Source organism: Chiloscyllium plagiosum, unplaced genomic scaffold (genome assembly GCF_037043375.1).
Source record: "Chiloscyllium plagiosum isolate Xiang-an unplaced genomic scaffold, Cpla_swu_hap1 HiC_scaffold_14, whole genome shotgun sequence".
NCBI lineage: Eukaryota > Metazoa > Chordata > Chondrichthyes > Orectolobiformes > Hemiscylliidae > Chiloscyllium > Chiloscyllium plagiosum.
This window is the reverse complement of record NW_028270152.1, coordinates 43,554,875-43,580,204: the sequence shown is the minus strand read 5'-3', so window position 1 is coordinate 43,580,204 and position 25,330 is coordinate 43,554,875. Positions and strand designations below refer to the sequence as shown.

Below are 25,330 nucleotides of genomic sequence, written 5' to 3'. Positions count from 1 at the left end.
TCAATATCAAGACAGATAGCAAAAGTTTCTATAAATATATAAAACAAAAATGAGTGGCTAAAGCAAATATTGGTCCTTGAGAGGATGAGAAGGGAGATTTAGTAATTGGATATAAGGAAATGGTTGAGGCATTAAGTAGGTATTTTGTGTCGGTCTTCACAGTGGAGGACACAAATAACATGCCAGTAATTGACAAAGAGATGAAGGTAGGTGAAAACCTGGAAACAATCATTATCACAAAACAGGTAGTGTCGGGCAAGCTAATGAAGCAAAGGGTAGGTAAATCTCTGGGTCCTGATAAAATGCATCCCAGGATGCTAAAGAGATGGTGGGAGAAATAGCAAATGCACTTGTGGTAATTTTCCAAAATTCACTGGACCCTGGGGCAGTTCCAGCAGATTAGAAAACAGTGAATGTGACACCACTGTTTAAAAAGGGAGGCAGACAAAAGGTGGGGAATTATAGACCAGTTAGCTTAACTTCTGTTGTGGGGAAATGCTTATAAGCGAAGAAGAAGCGAGGCCTCCAGATAGAAATTGTCCTGTTGTGCAGATGCAACATGTGTTCATGAAGGGCAGGTTATGCTTAACTAATCATTTGGAATTCTATGTAAACATTATGAACACAGTTGACAACGGGGACCCAGCAGATGTGGTATATCTAGATTTCCAAAAGGCATTAGATCAGGCGCTACACAAAAGGCTGCTGCATAAGATGCAAAATGTTATGGCAGTGTATTAGCATGGATAGAGGACTGGTTAACCAACAGCAAGCAAACAGTGGGAATAAATGAGTGTTATTCTGGTAGGCAATCAGTGACTAGTGGTGTGTCTTGGGGATCAGTGTTGGGACCACAATTATTCACAATTTGCAGAGATGATTTGGAGTTAGTGATCACGTGTTGTGTGTCAAAGATTGTGGATGACACTAAGATGAGTGGTAGAGCAAAGTGTGCAGAGGACTGTGAAACTTTACAAAGGGACATAGATAGTTTAAGTGTGTGGGCAAAGGTCTGGCAGATGAAGCACAATGTTAACAAATGTGAAGTCATCCATTTCAGTAGGAATAACAGTAAAAAGGCCTCTTACTTGAATGGTAAGAAATTGCAGCAGGCTGCTATGCAGAGGGACATGGAATCTGCATGAATCACAGAAAGTTGGTCTGCAGGTTCAACAGATAATTAAGAAAGCAAATGGATTTTGTCCTTCATTGCTAAAAGGATTGAGTTCAAAAGCTGAGAGGTTATGTTGCAGCTATATAGGGTGCTGGTGAGGCCATACCTAGACTACCGCGTGCAGTTTTGGTCTCCCTACTTGAGAAAGGATGTACTGGTACAGGAGGGGGTGCAAAGGAGGTTCTCTAGATTGATTCCAGAGTTGAAGAGGTTGGCTTATGAGGAGAGACTGAGCAAACAGAGATTATATTCATTAGAATTTAGAAGAATGGAGAGAATAGATAAGATCAAAGTAGACAGGATGTTTCCACTGGTGGGTGAAACTAGGACATGAGGGCATAACCTTAAAATTCAGGGCAACAGATTTAGGACTGAATTGAGAAGGAACTTCTTAACCCAGAGGGTTGTGAATCTATGGAATTTCCTGTCAAGTGAATGTATTTAAAGCTAAGAAATAACTTTTTTGAACAATAAAGGAACTAAGGGTTCTGGTAAGGTGTGGGTAAATGGAGCTGAGGCCATGAAAAGATCAGCCTTGATCTTACTGAATGGCAGAGCAGGCTCCAAGGGCCAGATGGCCTATTCCTGCTCCTAGTTCTTATGTTCTTATGATATCCACTGTGGTCAAATCATATGTTAATAAGCACAGCCTGAAGCACTGAATACAGGTGAAATCTTCACAACATCTTTCATATTGAAGGAAAAACAAGAGATTTGTGATGTATTTTGATCTGAAATTCCATCCCATGAAATAATCCACCAATTTTTGTACACTAACATTGGTGCTTGGGCCTATTTTCCAGTTGTGGAATACCTCTTCTCAGATTATTTTTCATCATCCTGGACTTGTAGCAACACTGCTCCTGCTCCTGTAAATGATGCATTCACTGCTATTATTGTTGGTTTCTACAGGTTGTAATTCTAAGTGCCTCTCAGAAAGTTAATAAATTATTAATTTTTTCAAAATAATTTATTTGATAAATGTTCCACTATCACTGCCAGCTTTCAACAGCTTGTTGGTTAATAGTAAGTTACGAATTAATTTCCTACTTGTCTGAGCATTCCTAAAAATGTTCACAACTCTTCTGTATTTTTCAGTTGAGGAAATTCTCTGATTGCCTTTGTTTTCTGAGGATTAAACTTTACGCCTGTATGATAAAACAAAGAAATGCGAATACTAGAAATCTGAAACAAAAACATAAATTGTAGGAGAAACGCAGTAGGTCTGACAACAGTTTTGGAGAAAAAGCAGACTTAACTTTTTGAGTCCAGCGACCCTTCTTCATTTTGCTTCTTTGTTCTGAACTCTGCTTCCTCTCCACTGATTTTGCCAGGCATGCTGACTTCCTGCAGCAATTTCTGTTTTTGCTTGGACTATGTCATCTATTGTAGATTTTCAAAATTCATAATTTGTCATTTAATGTGAGGCCTATCCCCTACAATGCATTCAGAATATTCCAAATTTACAATCGTGTTTCCCCTTTGTTGAGCCTTGAATGCAGATGTTATTAATGAGGCATATTATTCCTTCCTTTCCTCAGAGTATGTTAGGCATGGTCCTCTGGAATATTTCAGACATTGATGCTATTCCAAATGGCAGTCAAGTAAAACAGAATCAACCAAAGGTGTGATAAAAGTAGTTCACAATCCCAATTCCTGGTTGAAAAGTACTTATTAGAATTCACTGTTTGAATCTAATCTAATGAACAGTGTGCTCTTTGCCAACTTTACTAAGGTATAATCAAATCATGTTAACTGATGATAATCAACTTGGCACAGGGTCTTGAGTACACCTTGGAGCACATCCTATTCAGTGTGAAAATGCTGGCCAATTTCATGAATGTAAGTAGTTGCAACCTTGCTGCAGCATTCTGCTGCAATCTCAACCGTTCAGCCTTTCCTGCAGCACAACGGCATGAAAAGAATGCCAAATGGGCAGGTTTCATAGTTCATGAGGTGAGGAGCAAAAGATAGCATGAAAAATTCTGTGTGAGCAATGACAGACACCCATTATGAAATTTCCTGAAATTAACACAGTCTAAAATTGGAAAAAACCAGCTCTGATGGAGCTCGTTGTACTTAGACTGATTTGATTTAGTTACCTTGCTAAGTGGGGAGAGGATGTGATCATTGAGTTGAGTTCTCTTGTTACCTATTGCTCCTACAGCCACAGAATAAAACAACTTAGAAATTATCTTTTGAGCTTCATGTGTCGTACTGCTAGTGTAAATGGTTATAGGGTGCATGGAGCATTTTTCATTCAAGTCTGTCTTAAAATGAAAATAATACAAGTTGCATGTTAAAAACAACATGCTATCCGAAACAAAGCCTGAGGGCAAATTTTACCAGAAATCAACTAGGTGTCAATTTGTGCATGGAGGTGTTTTACCCATGCATTCTAGTGACAGTTCTCACACTATCTTCCCCAACTTGCCTCATTATCTATGCAGGGTAAAAACAAGGACTGCAGATGCTGGAAACCAGAGTCTAGATTAGAGCGGTGCTGGAAAAGCACAGCAGGTCAATGGCACCGCACTCATTGTATTCTCTCACTGCAGCAAGCTGACTGCTTGTGAGACCTCTGAAGAGTCCTGGTGCTGTCTCTAAAGCCACAGTGCACCCAGTCAAGTGCTGGCAACCTGCAGTCATCCTGAACGGTTTGTTATATTTGCATCAGACTGTCTTTGGTGATGGGCACTTGGAGGTCTTGCTGAATACCTATAGAGTATAGCCTGAGATATTTATGATGGATGGAGGTCCAGAGGAATAAGCAGTGAGTTAAAGTCACCAGGTAACTGCTTTGACTTTCATCTTAGGAATTGTAGACATATCGTTTCTGTCCAGCAGGTGACAGAATGGGAAACTGCATGTGAGTGAGGTTAGATTATGTAATAATACATGTAAAGAAGCCACTCAGCACTCACTAACAAGAATCTTGTCTCTCTGTTCAACATTTGGCTGGAAAACAGACTGTATTCTTGACATTGGAAAGCTTCTCAGTGCCAACTTCATGGGATTTTTTTCAACTTTCCTGCTAATTCCCACATTGTTCAGGGGCTGAGAAGGTTTTGTCCAAGGTATCTGTAAAGCACATTTCAAAACCTTTGGACATTTCAAAGCACTACATGCCCAAATGAGTACTGGAATGGTCACTATTGTGACAGATGACAGAATCTTGTGGATCTACAGGCTGCAGGCCTAGAGGTAGAAAGGCAACTCAATTAGGCAGAATGATGGCATTCCAGTACCTCACCAACTTCTTGTCTTTAACAGAATTAGGCTTTGAGTCCCAAACTCAATCTTGCTACTGTGCTGCCGATTAAGGCCCTTTACTAGTCCAGTTAATGACAACTCAAGGACCAACGAAGAGCCTACTCCCATCTGGCCTGCACTTATTACAGTTCCAGTTCAGGCACAAAGCGATTAGCTAATTAGCCTGCAAAACCAGATCAAACAGGTCATCATTCGGGAGTGGGTCCATCGATCTGCGTTGATCAAAAGATTAGACATAGGGCAGGAGGGTGGCTAATGAGTGCCACACATATGCCTATGCTTCTGACCCACATGGCTCCTTGTTTTCCTTAACCAACCAGCCCCCCCCGCCCCCTTCTCCTCCTCAAGATCCCACCCACAATATTCACCTGGATCGCTCCTCCATACTGCTTGACTTGGCACTGTTGTATAGCAGCAACCACAGCCTGCTCTGTAGTGCTGTCAAGAGCTACAGTTGTCACTTTCTCTTTGGATGGCAGTTCTGGCAATTCCACAATTCAGGTTCCTGGTGTTGCTTAAGAGCCTATTGGTGACCAATTAAATGAACCATTGCTGTAAGATCTCATGGCGCTTCCCGAGCTTAACATAATTTGGGTTTGTTCCTGTGAATTTTCTTCTACTTTTGAACTTAGTCTGAAAAGGGGAAGACTCCACTGATAAGCTAAATGTAAGTATGTTCTTACTGATGTAATGTAGAGAATTAACTTACATTTTGGATTGTTGGAATTAGATGAAAATCTGCCACAATATACTTAAACTGCTGTGTTGTGCCTGAGTTGACATAAATGCAGAAGAAAATTTCCACGATGAAGTGGAAGTGCAATATCTTTGTTGTATCAAAACTAAATAGACATGCTGTCAGTAGGACTCTCTTACCCAGCATTTCCTATGTTTAACTGGAGTAATGTTGTCATGCTTGATGGTACATACTTGTGTCTTCAATTGGTAAAGCACAGCAAAAAACAATTAGGCTCACAACTGATTTGCTGTCTCCTTAAGATTGTAAATAAAATGCTATGATCTTCATTTTCTTTCTAGTGCTTTTGTGGATCACTTTTAATTTGGCAGTAATGAGATAGTGACTAACTCTACAGAGTATTTACTATGAATTCTATTTCTGGTTCAGGAGGTACTCCAAAATAATTACTCTATAAGCATTCCTTATTGAGTATGGATATGTAATGAAATGTATTCCTAAAAGGATGCTGACATGTTTAACTCCAATTTTAAAAAAGTAATCTGGCAAAATAAAGTTCTGCTGATAACACTTGCTGTTAATAATGACATGAACAGCTAGATATCCATGCTCCAGGCATGTATCAGATACAATGAACTGCTAGATAAAATCATAGCTTGCTGCACAGGAGTAGCAGGTGATTTGTGCCTTTCATTCCTTTGAATAATTTCTTTCCACATCTACATTTTGTTGTAGTTAAAGGGTTTTATTTAAAACATTATTCCCCTCCAAACAGTAAATAAGATATTGACAGATCTGTGAAAACTGCAAAATTTACACCTGCTAAATTAGGTTGTACACATTTTAACAAATGGGCTAAGCCTTGTAACTTCTCTCAAATAATATTCAAAGTTTAAATTGGAAAAACAAAACTCTCAATGAATAATACAAATTCACAAATACTCACTGCAAACTTTAGAGCTGGATTCTCATACTGCAGCAACTAATGCAGAACCATTTTGTGCTGGCTGAAGATATATATGCATGTGTAATGACATCATCAATAAGGTAAAAGTATGTATGTGTGCATTTTGGAAATGTGAATTATAGGAAATGTGGAATCTTAAGCACAAACAGAGGAGCCATGATCTTATTGAATGGCAAAGTAAGTATTAAAAATACCAAATGGCCTACTTCTGTTTCTAATTTGTGTATTTGTGTGTCTGATAATATCACCACGCACAGCTGGAACTGCACAGGTTTACAACATTTGAATGATTTGTGTATGTGCAAAGTCAGACTGCTGGGATCTGCAGGCTGATGTGCAATAGAAAATCACCTTTCTGGTTGGTTGGGAGGCATTATTTTGATAATAAAAACACCACTTCAACAGTAGTAGATGTTATTAAAAGATTTTGCTTAAATATTTAAGATTCCTTGTGCTCCTGAATTATGATCTAGTATTTCCCAGAACTTGCCACTCTTTATATTTGTCTTTATAGGTGAACATGCATAATTACTTTGAAATTCTGAGATAAAACTGAGGTTAAACAGTTGCCATTTTGAATACATTACAAAGACCTGTTTGTTTCTGACAGTTCCACTTGATTCCAGACATTCCAGACGTTTGATCTAAACGTGGGTATAGGCTGAAATCTACAGCTCATGTGAACGCACTTGGATGTGATATTAAGGAGTCATTTGAGTAATGCAGTGGAAAGGAGTTCAGTAAAGCTGAGGTCAGTGGTAATGAGGGGGATAAAGCTTAAGTGATGTAAAGGATAGAACCATCTCAGCTACAGGAGTTTCTCAGGCCACACTCTGGGCCCAACCAACATCAGCTGTTTTCTCAATAACATTGACCATAAGATCAGAAGTGTGGCTGCTGCTAATGATTTGATTGTTGCTGATCTTAGGCTGGTAGCTTCCCAGAATATATGCCAGCAGCAGAGAGATCTGTCAAGATCCACCATGCAGAATCAGTGCTAGTCTAATCTCCATTCCTCCTCCTGCTCATGCTGATTTTGGGGAATGAGGGCCTGGATTACTGTAGGCAGCTCTGCACATGCAATTAGCTCAAAGCTCAGAGGGTGCCCTACCCAGTGTGACCACATCTCTCAGCATATCCTAGTCAATGTAACCCACTGAGCTGTCATCAGGCTGCGCACCTGTGTTATTCACTAGATAACTGATTCTGGAGCTGATTAGGGTTGGGGTGGATGATGGTGCCATGCAGGCTAATTGCATTCTGGTTTTGGCTGTAACTCATTTCTAGGTAACTGTACCATCATCCTCTTTATTGTAGGAAACTTGAAAGCTGCTGATGACTTTGTAGTCACTGAATATGATGTATCGCAAAAAATACAAGCATTAAACATGTCAAGAAGTTCACCCCCTGTAATTACATTGTTAGAAGACATAAACTTACAAAGTACTGTGCACTATACAACAAATTTTTATATTAATGGACTATGGAAGGGATTTATTTTACAGTGACTTCAGAAATCTGCTTCTAATGAATCAGCCATTCATATTTGGTACAATTTGCTTTCTGAGTAATGGTTACTTTGGACAAAAACTTACCCTAATGTGACTTGAATTTTTGATATGGCTTTTATCTTTCATGAATTTGAAAACCAAGCGGTTAAGGAGTCTCATGATCACAATCATTAATCAATTTTAGACAATTATTTACAGGGAAGCTGGAGAAAATCAACGATAAGAATGAGTTTCACCTGTCACAACAAGGAAGGAGATGCACTGTCCAGTCATACTGAAATGGTGCGTGGCACAGGGAGGCCAGGGTGGAATTAAAATGCCATAAAAAGGCACTCTTTTCCTTCTCATAAAAATAAATCAAAGTTGTTTCAAAAACTTTGAATGTGAACACATATTTACACAGAACTAAGTGGACCATAGCTGCGTACTGGAACAGCTGATCTTTAATAAACATTGAGAGGCAGTAATTAACATTGTTATTTATTTTGTAAAATTTAATACAATTTCCCTTCAGTTCTGCTTATCTTTATAATTCCATTTGCTATCATCAGCCAGTTGCATTAAATATTCTATGAATGTTACTTGTTTACAACATTATTCAGACCTGTCTTTATTATACACTTAATGCAGGACTCCCACCAGGGACTCCTCACTAATGGGGTGATACTGTTCAGTACGTTGCCTGGACAAAACACTCTCTAGAAACCTGCTAAGCTCAATCATTATAACCAAAAGCGATTCCAATTTAGTGACTTGTTATATTGCTGTCTAATACTGTCAATGTCCTGCAACTGGCTGATAATGAAGCTACAACACAAGGATTTATAAGAATCTACAATAAATACTAGCTGTAATTACAATAATTGATAATTCTGCCTTGTGAGTTTTCTGGATGTCATATTAATAATATTCTACTGAAGTCAACCATATATTATATTTCAACCATCAAAAGGTACTTTGCAATCACTTATTTGAGCATCCTACTTGGCAACCTGAATCCGATAATAAATCTTTCAGCTTTTTGAAATCTTCAGGAAAGCAGTATATTTCCAACTGATAGAGTATTTGTAGCCATGCCACAACCTCTCTGACAGCCTGATAAATGTTTGCAGCAGAATTGGAATATTCTGTGACTAAATCTAAATAATATTTTCCTTAGGGAATGGAGGAAATTTACTTTGATGAGTTGCCTGAATGTTATGTGTATTATGGCGAGTTTTAAAGAAGAAGACTTAGGCTTTTCAAAACTTGTTACATTTTGTTTGAATCAAAGACAATTGAACTAACAGAAAAGTGAACACATTGTAAAGGATGATTATGTTCAATCAGAACTATGAACAGAAGTTGCTTTGTTGCAGTAAATCTAAATAACCAGGTGATGTGAGGCATGGGAGGTTAGCAAGCAGGTGGCAATTGGCATATCTACACTACTGTAGAAGATTTTGACCCAGTACCAGTGAATGAATTATGATATTGTTCTAATTCAGGATGTTGTGTGGTTTGTAGGAAAACTTGCAGGTGGTGGTGGTCCTCTGCATCTGCTGCACTTGTCTTTGCAAATGGTAAATGCTGCAGGCTTGGAGGATCCTACATGAGTAATTCTGCACAAGTGCATCTTGTTGGTGATACACACTGCTGTCATTATGAGCCAGTCTAGAAGGAAGTGAAACTTGAAGGTATTGGTTTGGACACCCAGTGAAATGGACTGTTTTGTCCTCAATAGTGTCATTTATGAGTGTCATTAGAGCTGCATTCAGCCAAGCTAGTGGACAATATTCAATCACACTCCTGACCTGTACCTTGCAGATGGTAGACACTCTTTGGGGAGTCAGGAGGTGAGTCACTGACTGCAGGATTTCTAGCCTTTGACCTGCTCTTGCAGCCATAGTATGTACACAATTGGTCAAGTTTAGTTTCTGGTCAATGACAATACCCAGAATGTTGAAAGTGAGGGATTCAGTGATGCCAATATCATGGAAGTCCAGGGGAGATGGTTTGGTTCTCTCTTGTTGAGATGGTCATTGTCTGTCAGTTACAGCCCAAGCCTCAATGCTGTCCAGATCTTGCTTCATGTAAACACTAGCTACTTCAGTATCTGAAGACTCATGAATAGTGCTGAACATTGTGCAATAATCAGCAAGTACATCCACTTCTGAGTTTATGATGGAGGGAAAGTCATTGCTGAAGCACTTTAAGATGGTTGAGCCGAGGACACAACCTGAAGAACTTCTTCAGTGATGTTCTGGGATTGAGTTTTTTTATCTTCAACAACTGCAATCAGAGTCATATGACAGTCCTGAACTTGAATATTACGGAAACAGAAACATTTTGCTGAAGCTTTTCATTGTGCACTCATCAGGACAAGTGCAAATCAGCAGGGGGTTTCTATGCCCATGTTTGACCTGATGTCTTTGGACTTATGGGGTCAAGAAACAATGTTGAAGACTCCTAGGCAACTTTCTCTTGAATGCATAACACTGTGCCACCACCTTTCGTGGATCTGTCCTGACAGTAGGATAGGGCATACCCAGGGGTGGTGATGAATGTTGTGTTCAAGGTATAATTCCATGAGTGTAACCACTGTGGAGATAGCTGTCTCAATGTTGGCTGGTCAGCAGTACTGGGTTTTTTATTGTCATTTCTGGTACAGAATTCAATGTCAGGTAGTTCATTTTGTTTCATTCCATAGTGATTCTTTTGTAACAGGTTGACATAAATGAATAGCTCATCTGGCCATTTCGGAGGACGTTTAGGATTGAAGATTAAGAGGCCATATCAGACCTAAAGGACATCAGGGAAGGGTGTTTACAATGATCAACAATGGTTTCATGGTCGCCATTAATAAGACAAGCTTTCAATTGAATTCAAAATCCATCAGTTGCAAAGGTGGGATCTGAACCCATACTTCCAGAACAGTAGCCTGTGTCTCTGGGTCACTTATCCAGTGACAGAACCACTATGCCATCACCTTCTGTGATTCTTTTGGAGCTCCTGAAAATCAGTAGTGCCATCAATGCTGATGGTGGATATTGGGCCCTTCACTGCCTTCATTAAATTACACCCTATATATAGAGGTGGTATGGTGGCTCAGTGGTTAGCACTGCTGCCTCACAGCACCAGGGACCTAGTTTTGATTCCAGCTTCAGGTGACTGTGTGGATTTTGTACATTTTCTCCTTGTCTGTGTAAGTTTACTCCCACAGTTCACAGATGTGTAGATTAGGTAGATTGGCAATGGTAATGTCCAGGGATAGGTGGGCTAGGTGGATTAGTCATGGGAAATGCAGGTTACAGGGATGGGGTGAGTCTGGGTGAAATGCTCTTTAGAGGGTCAGTATGGACTGAATGGCTGTTTCCACACTGTAGGGACTCTACAATAAATCTAATTGTTTTGGCAACTTAACAAATGTATGACAAAACTACAGTTTAATCTTGAAGTGTTTGTGATTAATTGAAGATTATAGATTTCTATTCAAATTATACCAAACTTTCCCATTTGCAGTTTAAAGACCAATTTAGTCAAGTGGAAAACTTATTAGTAACATTTTTACTGTGAAATTGTGATTAATAAGGCAGTCTGAGGTTTTGAACAATTATCCTTTTCTAATCTAATTTCAATTGCATGCATCACTCCCCCTCAGAAGGGAAAATATAGTGAATGATTACTGCACATTTGCAGATTGACACATTTTCAAATCGGTTTGTCAGACCTAAACGGAAAAATACAAAAAAAATCGTTGAATTGAACCTGAAAGTATAAAACTTTTGAAATATACTAGCAATATTTTTTAAAGATTATAGGTGAAACTGAAGATGTGATTCACATTGATATGTGATTTTCCAAAGACACAGCATACATTATGGGTAAAGTTTATAAAGAAATATGAGTTAGATTTGAAAAATTTATTGGAACAAGTGTTTTCAAATGTAGATTGACCAAGACAATGCTTTGTACTCTGATGTGCCTGATGCTCTCATCCAAAAGAAAAAGGCAATTTGAAAGAGAAGGAAAGCTTTTTAAAACAAGTCAGATTTGTCTGTAATGTAGTAAAGAACTAACAAATCAAAGCAAATCTCATTTTATTTGAACTGATTCTGCATTTGGAAACATTGAAAGAGAACACGTGCATAAGACAGAGACATCTGGTTCAGAAAACAGAGGAGTGTCAGTTGCACTTAACAGAACTGAGATTATTGAACTTTCAATCCAATTTTCAATCCAAATGGCGCTTTGGCCATTTGGTGGGATCCTGGTGGGAGGGTGATGAAAATAGTGAGGAGACTTGGGAAGGGAGCTTGATGAGGAAGATGTATGGAGTAGTGACGCGAGTTGGGGATTGGGAGGAAAACAATGGGCTGAATCTTGAGTGAGTAACAATCTCATGCAGAATGCCACACCGACCCTTGCTTTTTGTGAAAGGATAGAGGTCCACATTTCTGAGAGGAGATTCTACTCATGGCTCCCTCAGAATTGTAGACCATGCTTCCATTCTGACAGTTCTTTTGTAATGTACAACTGTCCAAGGAATGCAAACCACCCTTTTCACAGTAGTCACAGGGTCATAGAGATGAACCGCATGGAAATAGACAGTTTGGTCCGACTCATCCATGCCGACCAGATATCCCAGCCAACCTAGTCAGACCTGTCAGCACCTGGCCCACATCCCTCCAAACCCTTCCTATTCATATACGCATCCAGATGCCTTTTAAATGTTGCAAACATTCTGAAATTTAAAGATCCTGACAGCCATTTTGACAACTACTATCAATTGGTAAATATATAAGGTAAATGTGATGTATTAGAGTGCTAGGGAATTGGTTGCCAGATTGTTAGGAGAGTAGGGTACCAGCTGATAGAACACCATGGTGCCAGGTAGGATCATACCCTTTGGTCCGTCAAGCTTGAAAGTATGGTGCACTAGTTTGGATGTTAACAGAGTAGATGCTAGATGAGTAAACGTTACAGCACCAAGTAAGGTGCCAGGTAGAGAGGGTGCTGGGGTAAGATATCAGAAGAGTAGTGGATAGGATGCCAGGTGGGTAGGGTGCAAGGAGGTCAGGTTAGTGGTGTAGTGTTTAGGGTATGATGAATGAATGGGAAAATTAAACATGGCAGGGGTGGGGAGTGTGAATGTTGGGTTTGGGGTGTATGGACCTAGAAGTGAGATGGTGGTTGGGTTTAGTCTACGTCCAGTGGGCATGGGGGTCATATTCAAGTCTAGAAAGCGGCGCTTGCATCTGGCAGGTTAGACGGAGATGCCCAGTGACTGGGGAGAAAGGGGTCAGTTCTTGGATGGGTGAGAGGTGATCAAATTCTGTAGTGGAAGAAGGAGGGCTGAATCCCAGGAGTGGAGGTGTCAGTACAGAGTCTTGGGGCTATAAATTGTTTAGGAGAGATGTAGTTGAGGTGTGCAAGATAGGTGTGGGGTCAGTTGAACAGTTACTCAGGAAAAGTTTGACAATATATTTAATAGTCTAACCTGTCCTGAGTAACTATTTACCTAATTTCATTGTAACATTCTGAATTGGCTTCTTAAAATTTAGACTTTTGAAGAGTTCCTAGTGTGAAGTAATCAATTTTTCAAGCAATTATGCTGGAGTCTACTACAATAGGGATTCTGTCAGGTTCCCTTGTGCAACTCCCATCTACACAATAGCTGGTTGATCAAAAGGGAATTCTAGCCACTGAGATAGCAGGAAAACAAAGAGTTAAAGGACATCACAGCAATGACAGGAGGAGGCATAAATGATTATGAGAACTGGTAGAAGGCCAATGTGGGCCACATTTGCTGTACAACTCACTTTCAAATGCAGCTTCCATTGCTTTTGATTGCTATTAATATATCATGCCAAGCCAAAAAGAAGCAAGACAGGAACAAATAAAAGTTAAAAAAAGGAAGCAGAATAACAGAGGATGAGAAAGACACAAAGAAGAGGAGAGCTAAAGATGTACATGAACACAAAACCACCTATTACATTAAGATGATGAATTCTGCAATTTCAGTTTGACAAGTTGTCTGGAAGAGTGAATTAGAAATTGGGTTTGTACCCGAAGTAGGTGACTGGTCAGTAGAATTATCACTTAACATACCATTCTACGCTAGTTCAAAGCCAATGCTAAATTTGTTTAACCCATGAACTTTAAGTGCAAAGAGATTATTTGGAAGTAACATATTAGCACATGTAACAGTAATGTGGATCATCAGCAGCCTTGAGATAGGTCCTGCAAAAGAAGTGGGCGTGGTGCTATATGTGTCCAGCTAACAGCAGCTAACTCATGGTCAGTACAGTAATAGCACTTCTACTCCTCAGGACACTACAAAATACAAACACTTACAATGTTTTTGTGTCTTTTTTGGTAACCCTTTAAAGATCACACTAATTACAATAACATTTCATGTTGGGATCTTATGCTAGGAGTTTGATCCTGGTTTGCATAACCAGTGTGCATTTCAAATTCTGCACACTGACTGATTCAGATGGATGCCTTGGGCTTTAAAGATCATTTGATTTAACATCAAATGAGATGCACTTCTGGAGTCAACAACATATTTGAGTTTTTGAATATATTTTGTCCATTCCACACCTGACATCAATGTTCAATTTCTATCCTGGTGATTATATATCATAATTGTATGCATCTAAACAAAGAAGTGAGGACTAAGGTCTTTGCAGCATTTTCTAAGAGTGTAATTAAATTAAATTAATTAATTTGCAAATGAAAAATAAACTATAGTAAAGAATCTGCTACTTCAACTTTTGATATGTCATAGTGTTTTAAAGTGAGACTTTTAATATCTGTGAATAGTCACAACTTTCAGAACATTACTGACATATTTTAACGTTTTTCTTACTTGTGTTAACTTTAAATCTATTTTTAAAGTGATGAGTATTGAAAGATGCAAATTTAAAAATTATGGAGTGATAAAACAAACACCAAATATTAATGACATCTGATGAATTCATTAGAAGAGCGAACAAACATCAAAATTCTAAGATAGCTGAATCATTCTGGATAAGTGGCTTCACAGTCTGCTATCAACTTATTTCCCCATCTAGTTTGGCTATTCATCATTGTCAAGTTGCCCCTCATTATCAGCTCTCACTATTCAATTGAAATTACATAAGTTAAAATCATCTTAACTCAGAGCAATGTATATACACAGCAATACTGAATGTAAAATCACTTTATAGAACACTTATGTTTTTCAAATGATAAATTGAATGATTCAATTTTTAAGTCACCACCAATATGAACCTTCTCATAATTCGTCTGCAGCATATGTCAGTAAAGTAGAATTATTTTATTGACCAATTCAATTTACTAGCCTAGAATAGTGATAAGGAAGAAATTACAATAAAATGGCATCAATAGAAGGCTTTTTCTTCAGAAAAACAAAAAAAAAGAACCACTTTGCAATGAAATCACTAGGGAGTAAGATAATAACCTCTTGCTGTGGCTGCTCGTGCATCTCTGTATATGTTTTGTTTACACTGTTCTCCATTCAAAGGCAACTGTGAACATATACCTGATGCGTTCAGGGGAACTGCCATTTTTAATCTCATTTGAATTCTGGGGAGTATAGCAATGAGTATAATGTCTTAGAACAGTTTAAATGTAATCTAACCATTTTCATTGAGTATGAGGCGAGATTGTGATTCTTTTCATAAAAAAAGTTTAATAATTAACCCCATAATTCAGTCATAAAAGTCGAGATTAAATTTCTAGCTGATCTCTGACTGTGACAGAGGATCAACTACACTTTTTCAAATTTACTGTTGTTTATTCCTGTACTCAGATGCAGTGCAATATTCATATACAGTTGATATGGTTGGATGCTCCATATAACAAGCCATTTTACACCTCAAATAAATAGAAATTAAAATTGGGAGAAATGTTGATTTGTTATCACCAATATCACCCCATTACTCACCCACTTTATATAATCACACAAAGTTACAATTCGTTTTTTGGAGTTGTGGACTCCATAAAACTCTTGCCATTTCAGACTGTTGTCTTATTATTGTTGTTCTTGCAACAGATATGCGATATACCTATAAGGGAGACACTCATGATATCATCACCATATCATGGCAAATGACTTAATGGTATGAACCTCTCAGTCTCCATCTTACTGGGTTCTGCCCTCTTGAGTCATGACACATGAGGGAAGTGTGCTACACTACATCCGAATTGCTTAGCTTGAGCCAAAACATGCATTGCAGTGATTGCTGTGTATGTAAATGCCAAGAGCTGTAATAAAAGTTAATTGAATTCATAAGCAATATTTAACTCAGGTCTCGTCCCCATGTTATAGGAGCTATGTTTGTTTCACAGTGCGATAGTTGCAGGTCATCATCATATCACACCACACCACATCACATCACAGACTCACCATCCTATCAGCTAATCTAAGATACATCTGGCCATGGAAGGAATATTCATATTGCAGCTTGTCAGATTATTAATTAATCTGAAAATCTTTCTACTCCTTCATATGACAACTGAAGAGTGTAAAGATACAAAAACAATTTAAGAATAGCAGAGCCATTTAGGCCAATGAATTACAATGACATTCCAAAAGGAACAATGAGATAAATGGCCATTAAATTATTTTAGGGTGCTTATAGTGGGATGAATGGTAATGCCCATAATGAACAAATATCATTGACTTAAAGCACGGATTTTGTAAAGCTACTGTGCCAACCATCCTCTGCAGAAATTGTTTAAAAATAAAAACCTTATTTCAATTATGTGATAAAGTAAAATTTCCATTGGTCAAATAAGTGAAATCCTTCAAGTTTAATCAATCTGTTTTCACAGCAAACTATGAAGAAAGCTGTGATTATTCTGAATCATTTTATTTCTTTTAATAGTGCCTCATCAATTGTTAATGTCTTATAAACTCAGCAACTAATGATGTCAAACAGATTTAAAATGATCTGCTATTACTCAAAGTAAATCCTATTTGCAATAAGCAAAATATTTTCAAGAATCAAGATACAAACTATGTGCTTTACTATGTCTTTTTCAATAAAATAAAGTAATACTTCCATTAACTCTGCTAAAGACAACCAAGAATGGTGGACATTTCAAAAAGATGGGACTCAAATAGAAATTGAACAGAGAAGCTCCTTCAGAACTGGAATCTGAAAGGAAGTTGAGCATCTGAATAGGGACTTGCTAACATGCTAATTTCCAGCCAAACTGTTAAAATACCTTCCCCTTTCAGCTGCTTTATGTTTTGAAAAGTTAATGTCTTTACTTCGGATTTCCAACATTTACCTACTTAGTTATTTTTGTAAGATTCAAGTTAAGTTTTGCAAATATTTAATATTTCTGTTAATTGATGAGTTCATGTAGCAGAGATCAAGTTAGGTAGCTTGGGTTATTAACAAGACTGGTTTTGCTCTGAGTTCTTGATTTTAGATCAATTTGTTGTTTACATACATACAGCGTGCCTCAGTTCCAATTTAATTTCACTTCAGTGAGTTTTCTTGAGATTGTTTAATTTGACTCAAATTGATTCGACCAGTGATCTCCAGTAAGACACAATAATGTCACAGTCATAAACACTTCACAATCAGACTCAATTGAACTCGCCTGTTCAGCACTGAATTTTTCATTCTTCACTAATTCAAGTTATGGGATAGATAAAATAGAAAGTATTAGCCCACAAGTGCTGCTAAATTATTTAAACATGTCGAAACACAAAAAAATCTTGATTTTATAAATTCTTAAGCTTGTTTTCAAATCCTTCAATAGCCTTGCTCCTTTCTGTTTCTTAATCTCTTGCAGACGAGAGCCCTCCGATATGTGTGCTCTCTTCTATTTTTGTATCTTGCGCATCTGACAGCTTTTCACTTTTCCACGATTGATGACCTTCTGTTATCTGGGCCCAGATTACCCCCATCCTCCACCTCACTTTTCGCCTTCAAAGCATTTCTTAAAACTTACCTGTCTGACAAGCTGTTGGTCAGCCAACCAAAATCTCCTGAAATGTCTCATAATACATCATGCAATGCTTGCAAGTACCTTGAGACATTTCATTACATTAAAGGCAATTTACAAATGAAAGCTTCAATGTGTTGTTATTATAAAAACATTATAAACCAATTATGAAACATACTTTTTTCAGTAACGATAACATTAAAGTCATTTGTTTTACCAGAATTATCTTGTATGGTTCCATGTTGAAAATTTTCCAGTTAAGCTTATACTGTAATTTAAGACTGCATGAAGAATACCTTCTGCAATTGCCTGTGAACAGTGTATTGTCATATCAATTGCTTCAGGTTGAACGGAGGGGGAGTACTGCACTACCAGAGATGCCTGCTTTTAAATGAGATGTTAAACTGAAGCTCCATCTATTAACTAGTACAAGATCCCTACTGTGAAGAAGAGCAAGTTATGCCACCCCACTAATCTCCGGATACAGCGCATTATCCTCTGCCATTTTCACCACCTACAATCAGACCCCACCACCAGAGATATATTTCCCTTCCAACCCTATCAGCATTCCACAGAGACCATTCCCTCCACAACTCCCTTGTTAGGACCATGCCCCCCACCAACCCACCCTCCACTCCCAGCATCTTTCCTTGCTGCCACAAGAGGTGCAAAACCTGCTTCCACACCTATCCACTAACCTCCATCCAAGGACCCAAAGCATACTTCCATATCTGGCAGAAATTTTCCAGCACATCTAAACACTTCGTCTAATGTGTCCATTCCTCTTGATGTATCTTCTCTACATTGGGAGACAGGACACCAACTCGCAGAACATTTCAGGGAACATCTCTGGGACACATGCACCAAACAACCCCACCGTCCTGTGGCTGACTACTTCAACTCCTCCTCCCACTCCACCAAGGGCATGCATCTCCTGGGCCTCCTCCACCGTTAAATCCAGGTCACCCGACACCTGGAGGAACAACACCTCATCTTCTGCCCTGGGACCCTTCAACCACTTGGCATCAATGTCTATTTCACCAGTTTCCTCATCTCCCCTCCCTCCACCTCATCCCAGATCCAATCCTCCAACTCGGCACTGCCCTCTTGAACTGTCCTACCTGTCCATCTTCCTTCCCACCTATTTGCTCCACACACCTCCCCCCGTCACCAGCATCTACCTATCACCTTCCCAGCTACATTCTCCGCAGCATTCCCTCAATGTCTTATTTATCTCTCAGCCCCCTTTTCCCCCCTACATTCCTGAAGAAGGCCTTATGCTTGAAACTTCAGTTCTCCTGTTCCTCGGATGTTGCTTGACCTGCTGGGCTTTTCCAATGCCACACTTTTCAACACTATTCTGTTCACCATATATCCTTCAAGCAACATCACAAAAGCAGGTAATTTGGTCATTATCATAATGCTATTTTTGGGAGTTTACTGCCACATTTTCTATAACAGTGACTATAATTCAGAAGCTCTTCATTAGTTGCAAAGTGCCTTTAGATGGCTGATGATTATGAAAGGCACCATAAAAATTCTAACCTTCTTTCTGGTTCAGAAATATTCTATCTTTGAATTAGCTGATCTTAATGCTGCGATGCATATAATTACCAATCATTGTCAGAGAATGATCAAGTCTAAACCAGTCAAATCATTTTTGATTACATTGTAAATCCTTTTTGCATTTCTTGTTTAAGAAACCCTGAATAATCTTGCATATTGAATGATATTGTAATTAGTTGCAAAAAAACTTCTCTTTTGTATTAGATAGAAATACATAAAATATACAGCACAAAACAGGCCACCCTTCCCAACCAGACTTTTGTGCTTTACTTCATTTAAAATTAAAAATCACACAACACCAGGTTATAGTCCAACAGGTTTAACTGGAATTTGTACTTGCAGAGTTACATTTTACTTTGCTCAAAAACTGCATGAATCCATGTAAGACTCTGTTAACTCACTTTTTCGAATAGAATCAGTCTAAACATTATGGCACAGACAGGGAACACAGGGGGCTAACACCTTCAACATCTTAACATCTTATCTGGGCTGACACCAATTGTTACAATTGACCTGAGAATATAACTTTTAAAAAAAGTTTTGTAATTCACAGAAGAAAGAAGTGAAAGTATCATGGTTATTCTAACAGATGAGAGACTTAACAAACAAAGTATTTTTCAATGTATAATTTCAGTTACGTCACACTGTAAACTTTTGCTATAAATTCTGTGTCTTACATTTGTGTCCCCCACATCCACTTGATGAAGGCGTGGTGCTCCAAAAGCTAGTGCTTCCAATTAAACCTGTTGGACTATAACCTGGTGTTGTGTGATTTTTAACTTTGTACACCCCAGTCCCACACCGGCATCCCCCAAGCATTTAAAATTATTAGCATAAGTCTTTATTCCCTGTTCATTCATTTGTTGATTTGTTTTTCATTAAATATATTTGCCTCAGCAACTCTCTGTGATATCAGAGTTCACATTCTCACCACTTTATGGGGGAAGTTTCTTTATAAATCTGTCTTTGATTTCTTAATAACCTTTATTTTACTATTTGTGCGATGAGGGCTTCGCTGACTGGGCTAGCATTGATTGCACAGAGGACAGTTAAGAGTCAAGCTGTTCTTCTGGAATCACATGTAGGCTAGACCAGGTAAGGATGGCAGATTTCCTTTCCTAAAGGACATTAGTGAACCAGATGGGTCTTTCCAACAAATGGCAATGGATTCATGGTCATTATTAACCCTTAATTCCAGATTTTATTTTCCTGCATTCAAATTCCACCATCTGCCCTGGTGGGATTTGAACCCGGTCCCCAGAACATTAGGGTCTCTACGTTAATAATCCAGCAATAATGCTAGTAGGCCATTTCCTTGTTCTTCCCAACAACTGGAAATAGAATCTCCCATGTCTGTTACATCATGTCTGTTAACATTTTCTATTAGGTGACCCCTTTGCTGAGCCTGTTCATTCTCTGTTGACAGTTGTATTTTCAGTAACATCCTTGTAAGATCTTTTTCCACCTCTGCAGTACCTCCAGAACTTTATTTTATGTTGTAATCAAAATTGTTCATGGTTCTTCAACTGTGGTCAATGTCTCATCTTACCATTTCAATTCCTCTGAAACAAACCTGAGTGATTTGCTTGCACTTTACAGTCTCTTTAATTTGACAATAATGTGTTAAAAGTATTTTGCATGCTCATTCTGCAAGTTTATTTAAGGTTCCATTTACACGTAGTCAACTGCTTCTCTACAGTATTGACTGCCCTCTTCCATTTTGAACCAATTATAATTATAGAAGTAACAGGTAGAACTTTCAAGCCTCCCCAGGGGTGAGATTGCTGGCTGATGCACATGTGCTATGAAATTGGGTGTCAGGTCAGCAGCGCTGATCTTGTGGCCTGTCTGTATGACCCTGCTGCAGATTATCAGTGGCCAACTTTGGTGACCTGGGCCACTAGAAGCCTTTAAGTGGTACCTGATGCACTGAACAGCATGTGAAAAATGTAATGAACAAACAGCTTTGTTCCTCTCCACAAAAGCCAAGGTACTAGGAATATTTGTTATTTGCTAGAGTAATTGGACATTAATCTCTTTGCCAAGTATTATCCTCTGCTTTAAAGATTTCTTCATGTTTCCGGGTATTGGATGCAACTGTCCCAGTGATTACCTTTTTCCTCTGCCAAACCATTCCATGCTCCACCAATCCACAATGCACATAAATAGTTTCTGAATTACTGTCCTCACTTTTAATCGGAATAATTTTAAATGATGATCACATGGACAAACTTCCCAGTCACACAGAATAGTCATTCCATTTTCATTTTTCAAAATCAGGCATTCTAAATAGTTCTGTTAAATTTGCTGTTCATTATCTCTACACAGGTGGAAATGGTCCAATCATCTCGGTCCTGTTATCCTCTTACTTCCAATCCCTTATATCATTCTGGTGAATTTATATTGAATGCTTTATTTCCTTTTAGTCTTGTTTCTATAATAGGTTGTGCAAAGCTTCCTATTACAATTTAATTTTGGCTGAATCAGTATTTGTACAAATAAATGATCATTTCTTTCCTGTAATGCAATTTGTAGCTATTCAAAAAGCCCAAAATTCTGGTACTACTTTAAACAATGAATTGTGTCTGCACATTTACTGAACTGTGAGTTTGAATTCCTTCTGTTCCTCTACATCCTTCAGTATACTTCCATTAAATGTATCCTACCTTTCATGCAGTGCTTTACACTTATTTATAATAAATAAGATTTGTTTGTTTGCTAACCTACAGCTTCCTGAAGTCTATATAATTCTCCTAAATATTTGTCAAATCTTCTACTTTTGTGAAATCAGCAAATTTTGAAATTCTGAACCCTATAACCGGACCAGATGATCCACAGAATCCAAGAACGTAAGTGAGCCAACACTGCTTGGTGTACATACTTTCCAAGCATTCTTCCCAAACTAATTTACTATATCTCTGTTTATCAATCAACTTTCCATCTGTACTTCCTCCAAGCTACCTTATGAACATTCCATGTTTGTTCCTAACAATGTGCTAAATTAGCTTGTCTCTTTGAAGACAATGTTAGACTAATTTCAGTGGCCTCAGCATCTTGAGATTAACTTTGAGATTAGCAAATATCTTGAAAGCTATGCATGAACCATTTAGTTTGAGAACATGAAAACTTTCTCCCTCCAAAAAAGTTTTTAATTTTAATATCTGCTGAGATAATTAGAGAACCAATGCCTATGTATTGTAGAGCCTTAATTAATCTATTACTTTGCAGTATTAAACATTAGCTAACAATAAAACAAAAATGCCTGAATCAGCCATGAAGCAATTACTGTGATAGTTAATAGTTTGTAAAATACTTTGCTAAGTTAAGAGCCAAATTATTGATTTAAACAGTGCTATCTTGAAAAAATTGTTGGCTTGTGGTTAAGAGTTATTTTGTGCACACTTTTGTAACAATTTCCTCGTGTGGAAATGACTTTTAATTTTGGTTTATGACATGTTGTCTCATTTTAAACAAACTACAAAGAATTACCAAATAAACTTTATAAAGTGAAAGCAGTGTCCTTTTTCAGCCTGACATAGAATGTCAATACACTCAGCTTATTTCAGGATGAAGCACACTGATACTTTCAAATTACTGTTTGTAATTAATAAAGTTTCCTTTGCATTTATAAAAGATTAAGAAATTTGATATCAAGACAAAGAAAAATGCAGCTGCTGTTGCAAGGAGGGAATAAAGAACTTACTTTTAGGAAAAGGCTTTCCTACAGCATATGATGGTTTTGGAAGAATGCTCAAAAGTGGTCTGAAGTAATTTTGAAGTGTAATCACTGTTTCAATGCAGGCATAAATGAAACCCATTTTGTCTTGAAGAACAATTTTTCAGAAAATCTTACTCGATTCTGAAGAGTCATATTCAATTTGAAGCATTAGATTAATCTGAATCTGGTTCAGTGAGGTAACATGCTGCTCTATCTTACTGATTTTGAATTCATAAATCATTTAACTCTATATTCTGTATATTATTTTAACTAACATAGAAACTTGATAAAAAAGCTCAGCATAAGAAAACTACCTTCTGTATTATGCAGGACCCCAGGGTTCTCAGTTGCCTGGCTCCATGAGTCTTTGACTGCAGACTTATAAACCACTCTGTCATTCAGTTTCTGTTGTGGTCGGAAGTTGTTCCTCAAGTACTCTACTGATTTGACATGGTCTTGCTGTTCAGTAGTAAATATGGAGTAAAAGGCTTCCAGCTGCACAAAGCAATCAAATGAGAAGAAATTAATGCTGGTTAGAAAATAAGTCATTTGTGGGTTTCCTCCGGGTGCTCCGGTTTCCTCCCACAGTCCAAAGATGTGCAGGTTAGGTGAATTGGCCTTGCCAAATTGCCCCACAGTGTTAGGTCAATTAGTTAGAGGGAAATGGGTCTGGGTGGATTACTCTTCGGAGTTTCGGTGTGGCCTGCTTGGGCCGAAGGGTCTGTTCCCACACTGCAAAGAATCTAATGTAATAATGGAATATCGAGGATGTAAAATGCTAGAAAACTCTGATACCAAAGCTGATATTGTGTGAGGTTGCAAAACTATTCATAAAATCAATGCTCATGAACTTGTTTTGCCTTAGTTCTTATTTTGACAAGCTATGACAAACATTAAAATTGATGTTTTGACAGTATATTTTGCCAATTTTATTATTAATTCATTGTGACAATTAACCAATTTTATATTTTCATGTAAATTGCCCAAAACATTGACCATAATCAGTTAATGAATACAAACTGCTTTCATATATAGGTCAATTATAAAACTGGGAGAGAAACTTATGAAACCTTTCCATCTTTATATCTCATGGTTAACGCCAGCTGAAAAGAAAATGCTGAATGAAAATGCTGACATAGTAACTTACAATAGAAGGCAAAACTAGACCAAAAATTGCAATGTTACAGATGCATTTGCCTAATTTAATTCACGTCTACCTGATGAAGGAGCAGCATTCCAAAAGCTTGTAGTTCCAAATAAACCTGTTGGACTATAACCTAGCATTGTGTGATTTTTAACTTTATCTCATAAGTATCATCAATGGCTACTCCTGATATTCTTGTACAATTATATGTGGTGTCTCCAAAGGATCTATCCTTGAGAAGTTACTAAAATTCATTCTGAAAAAGGAATGGCGGGACATTTGGAAAATCTTTATACAATCAGCAGAATTAACATGATTTTGTGAAGAAAAATTGTGGTTGATGATTTTAATAGAGTTCTTTGAAGATGTAACAAGAATTTAAAAAAATAGTAAATAGAATGGATAATAGGAAATCAGTAAATGCATTTGATAGGTGACACATGAAAAGTTAATGCACAAAATAATAGCTGATGTGTAAGAGCCGATAAACTAGCACAGGTAGAGGATGGGCAATCCAACAAGAAACAGAAGAATGAATTTTAACAGAGGTTGGTTCATTGTCAGTGTTGACTAATTTCATGAAAGGATACTCTGCAACAGATCTAGTGAAATTTCTCACATTAATCTCCAAAATTAATCTCATTAGTTATGCACGTGAAGATTATTTTGTCTTGTGTTTTTTGAAAAGTGGTTGTAAAGGCAGAGGTGCCGAAGTGACTACTGGGTCCGGCATGTCAATAGGTTAAGAGATCTTTAGGTTTTTTGTTTAACAACGATTATAGTAGTGGAAGGGGAGTGGCCGCTCTCCTAGATCAGACTTTCTAGTTTGTTTAGCTGTAGCAATTGGAAGCTGTCGGGGTCCCAGAAGGGTTGCAAGTTTTAGTAAATGATTCTTAACTGTGACCTTATCTGAAATCTCTCTTGATGTTCTGCCCTCCTGGATTGAAAAATGGCAGTTAAGAATCTGTGTGTGAATGTACCTTTTTGTCAAGAGGTCTGTTTATGGGATATTACTACATTGGAACAATTAATTAGTAATGGGTACAGTATTTATTATTTGGTTTAAGTTTTCCATTAGTATGTTATTCTAAATTCCTCTGACTTCTTTTGTATTTTAACTTTGGAGTTTAAATAAATTGTTTTGCTTAATGTTGAGTGGTTTAACCAGTTGCATCACAACTGGAACAAGCACTTCACATCACATTATGGTCTAGACTAACTACTTAAAGTATTGACAGGGGGTCTGGTCCATAACAATGCAATTCTCTATCATACACTTGTCCTATATTCCCTTTTGACAGAAAAGAAGTACTTGCCACTGCTGGGATC

At 37.9% G+C, this 25,330-nt stretch overlaps 1 protein-coding gene across 3 annotated transcripts in view; it reads right to left on the bottom strand.

Annotated features, from left to right (window-relative positions):
• Positions 1-25,330, bottom strand: part of ca16b (carbonic anhydrase XVI b) — a 720,903-nt gene that overhangs the window by 201,718 nt on the left and 493,855 nt on the right. For all 3 annotated transcript variants that reach the window (XM_087994366.1, XM_087994367.1, XM_087994368.1), the window contains one exon: positions 23,172-23,352. In XM_087994366.1, coding sequence (XP_087850492.1) covers positions 23,172-23,352 — 181 coding nt within the window. The remainder of the gene's footprint in view (positions 1-23,171; positions 23,353-25,330) is intronic.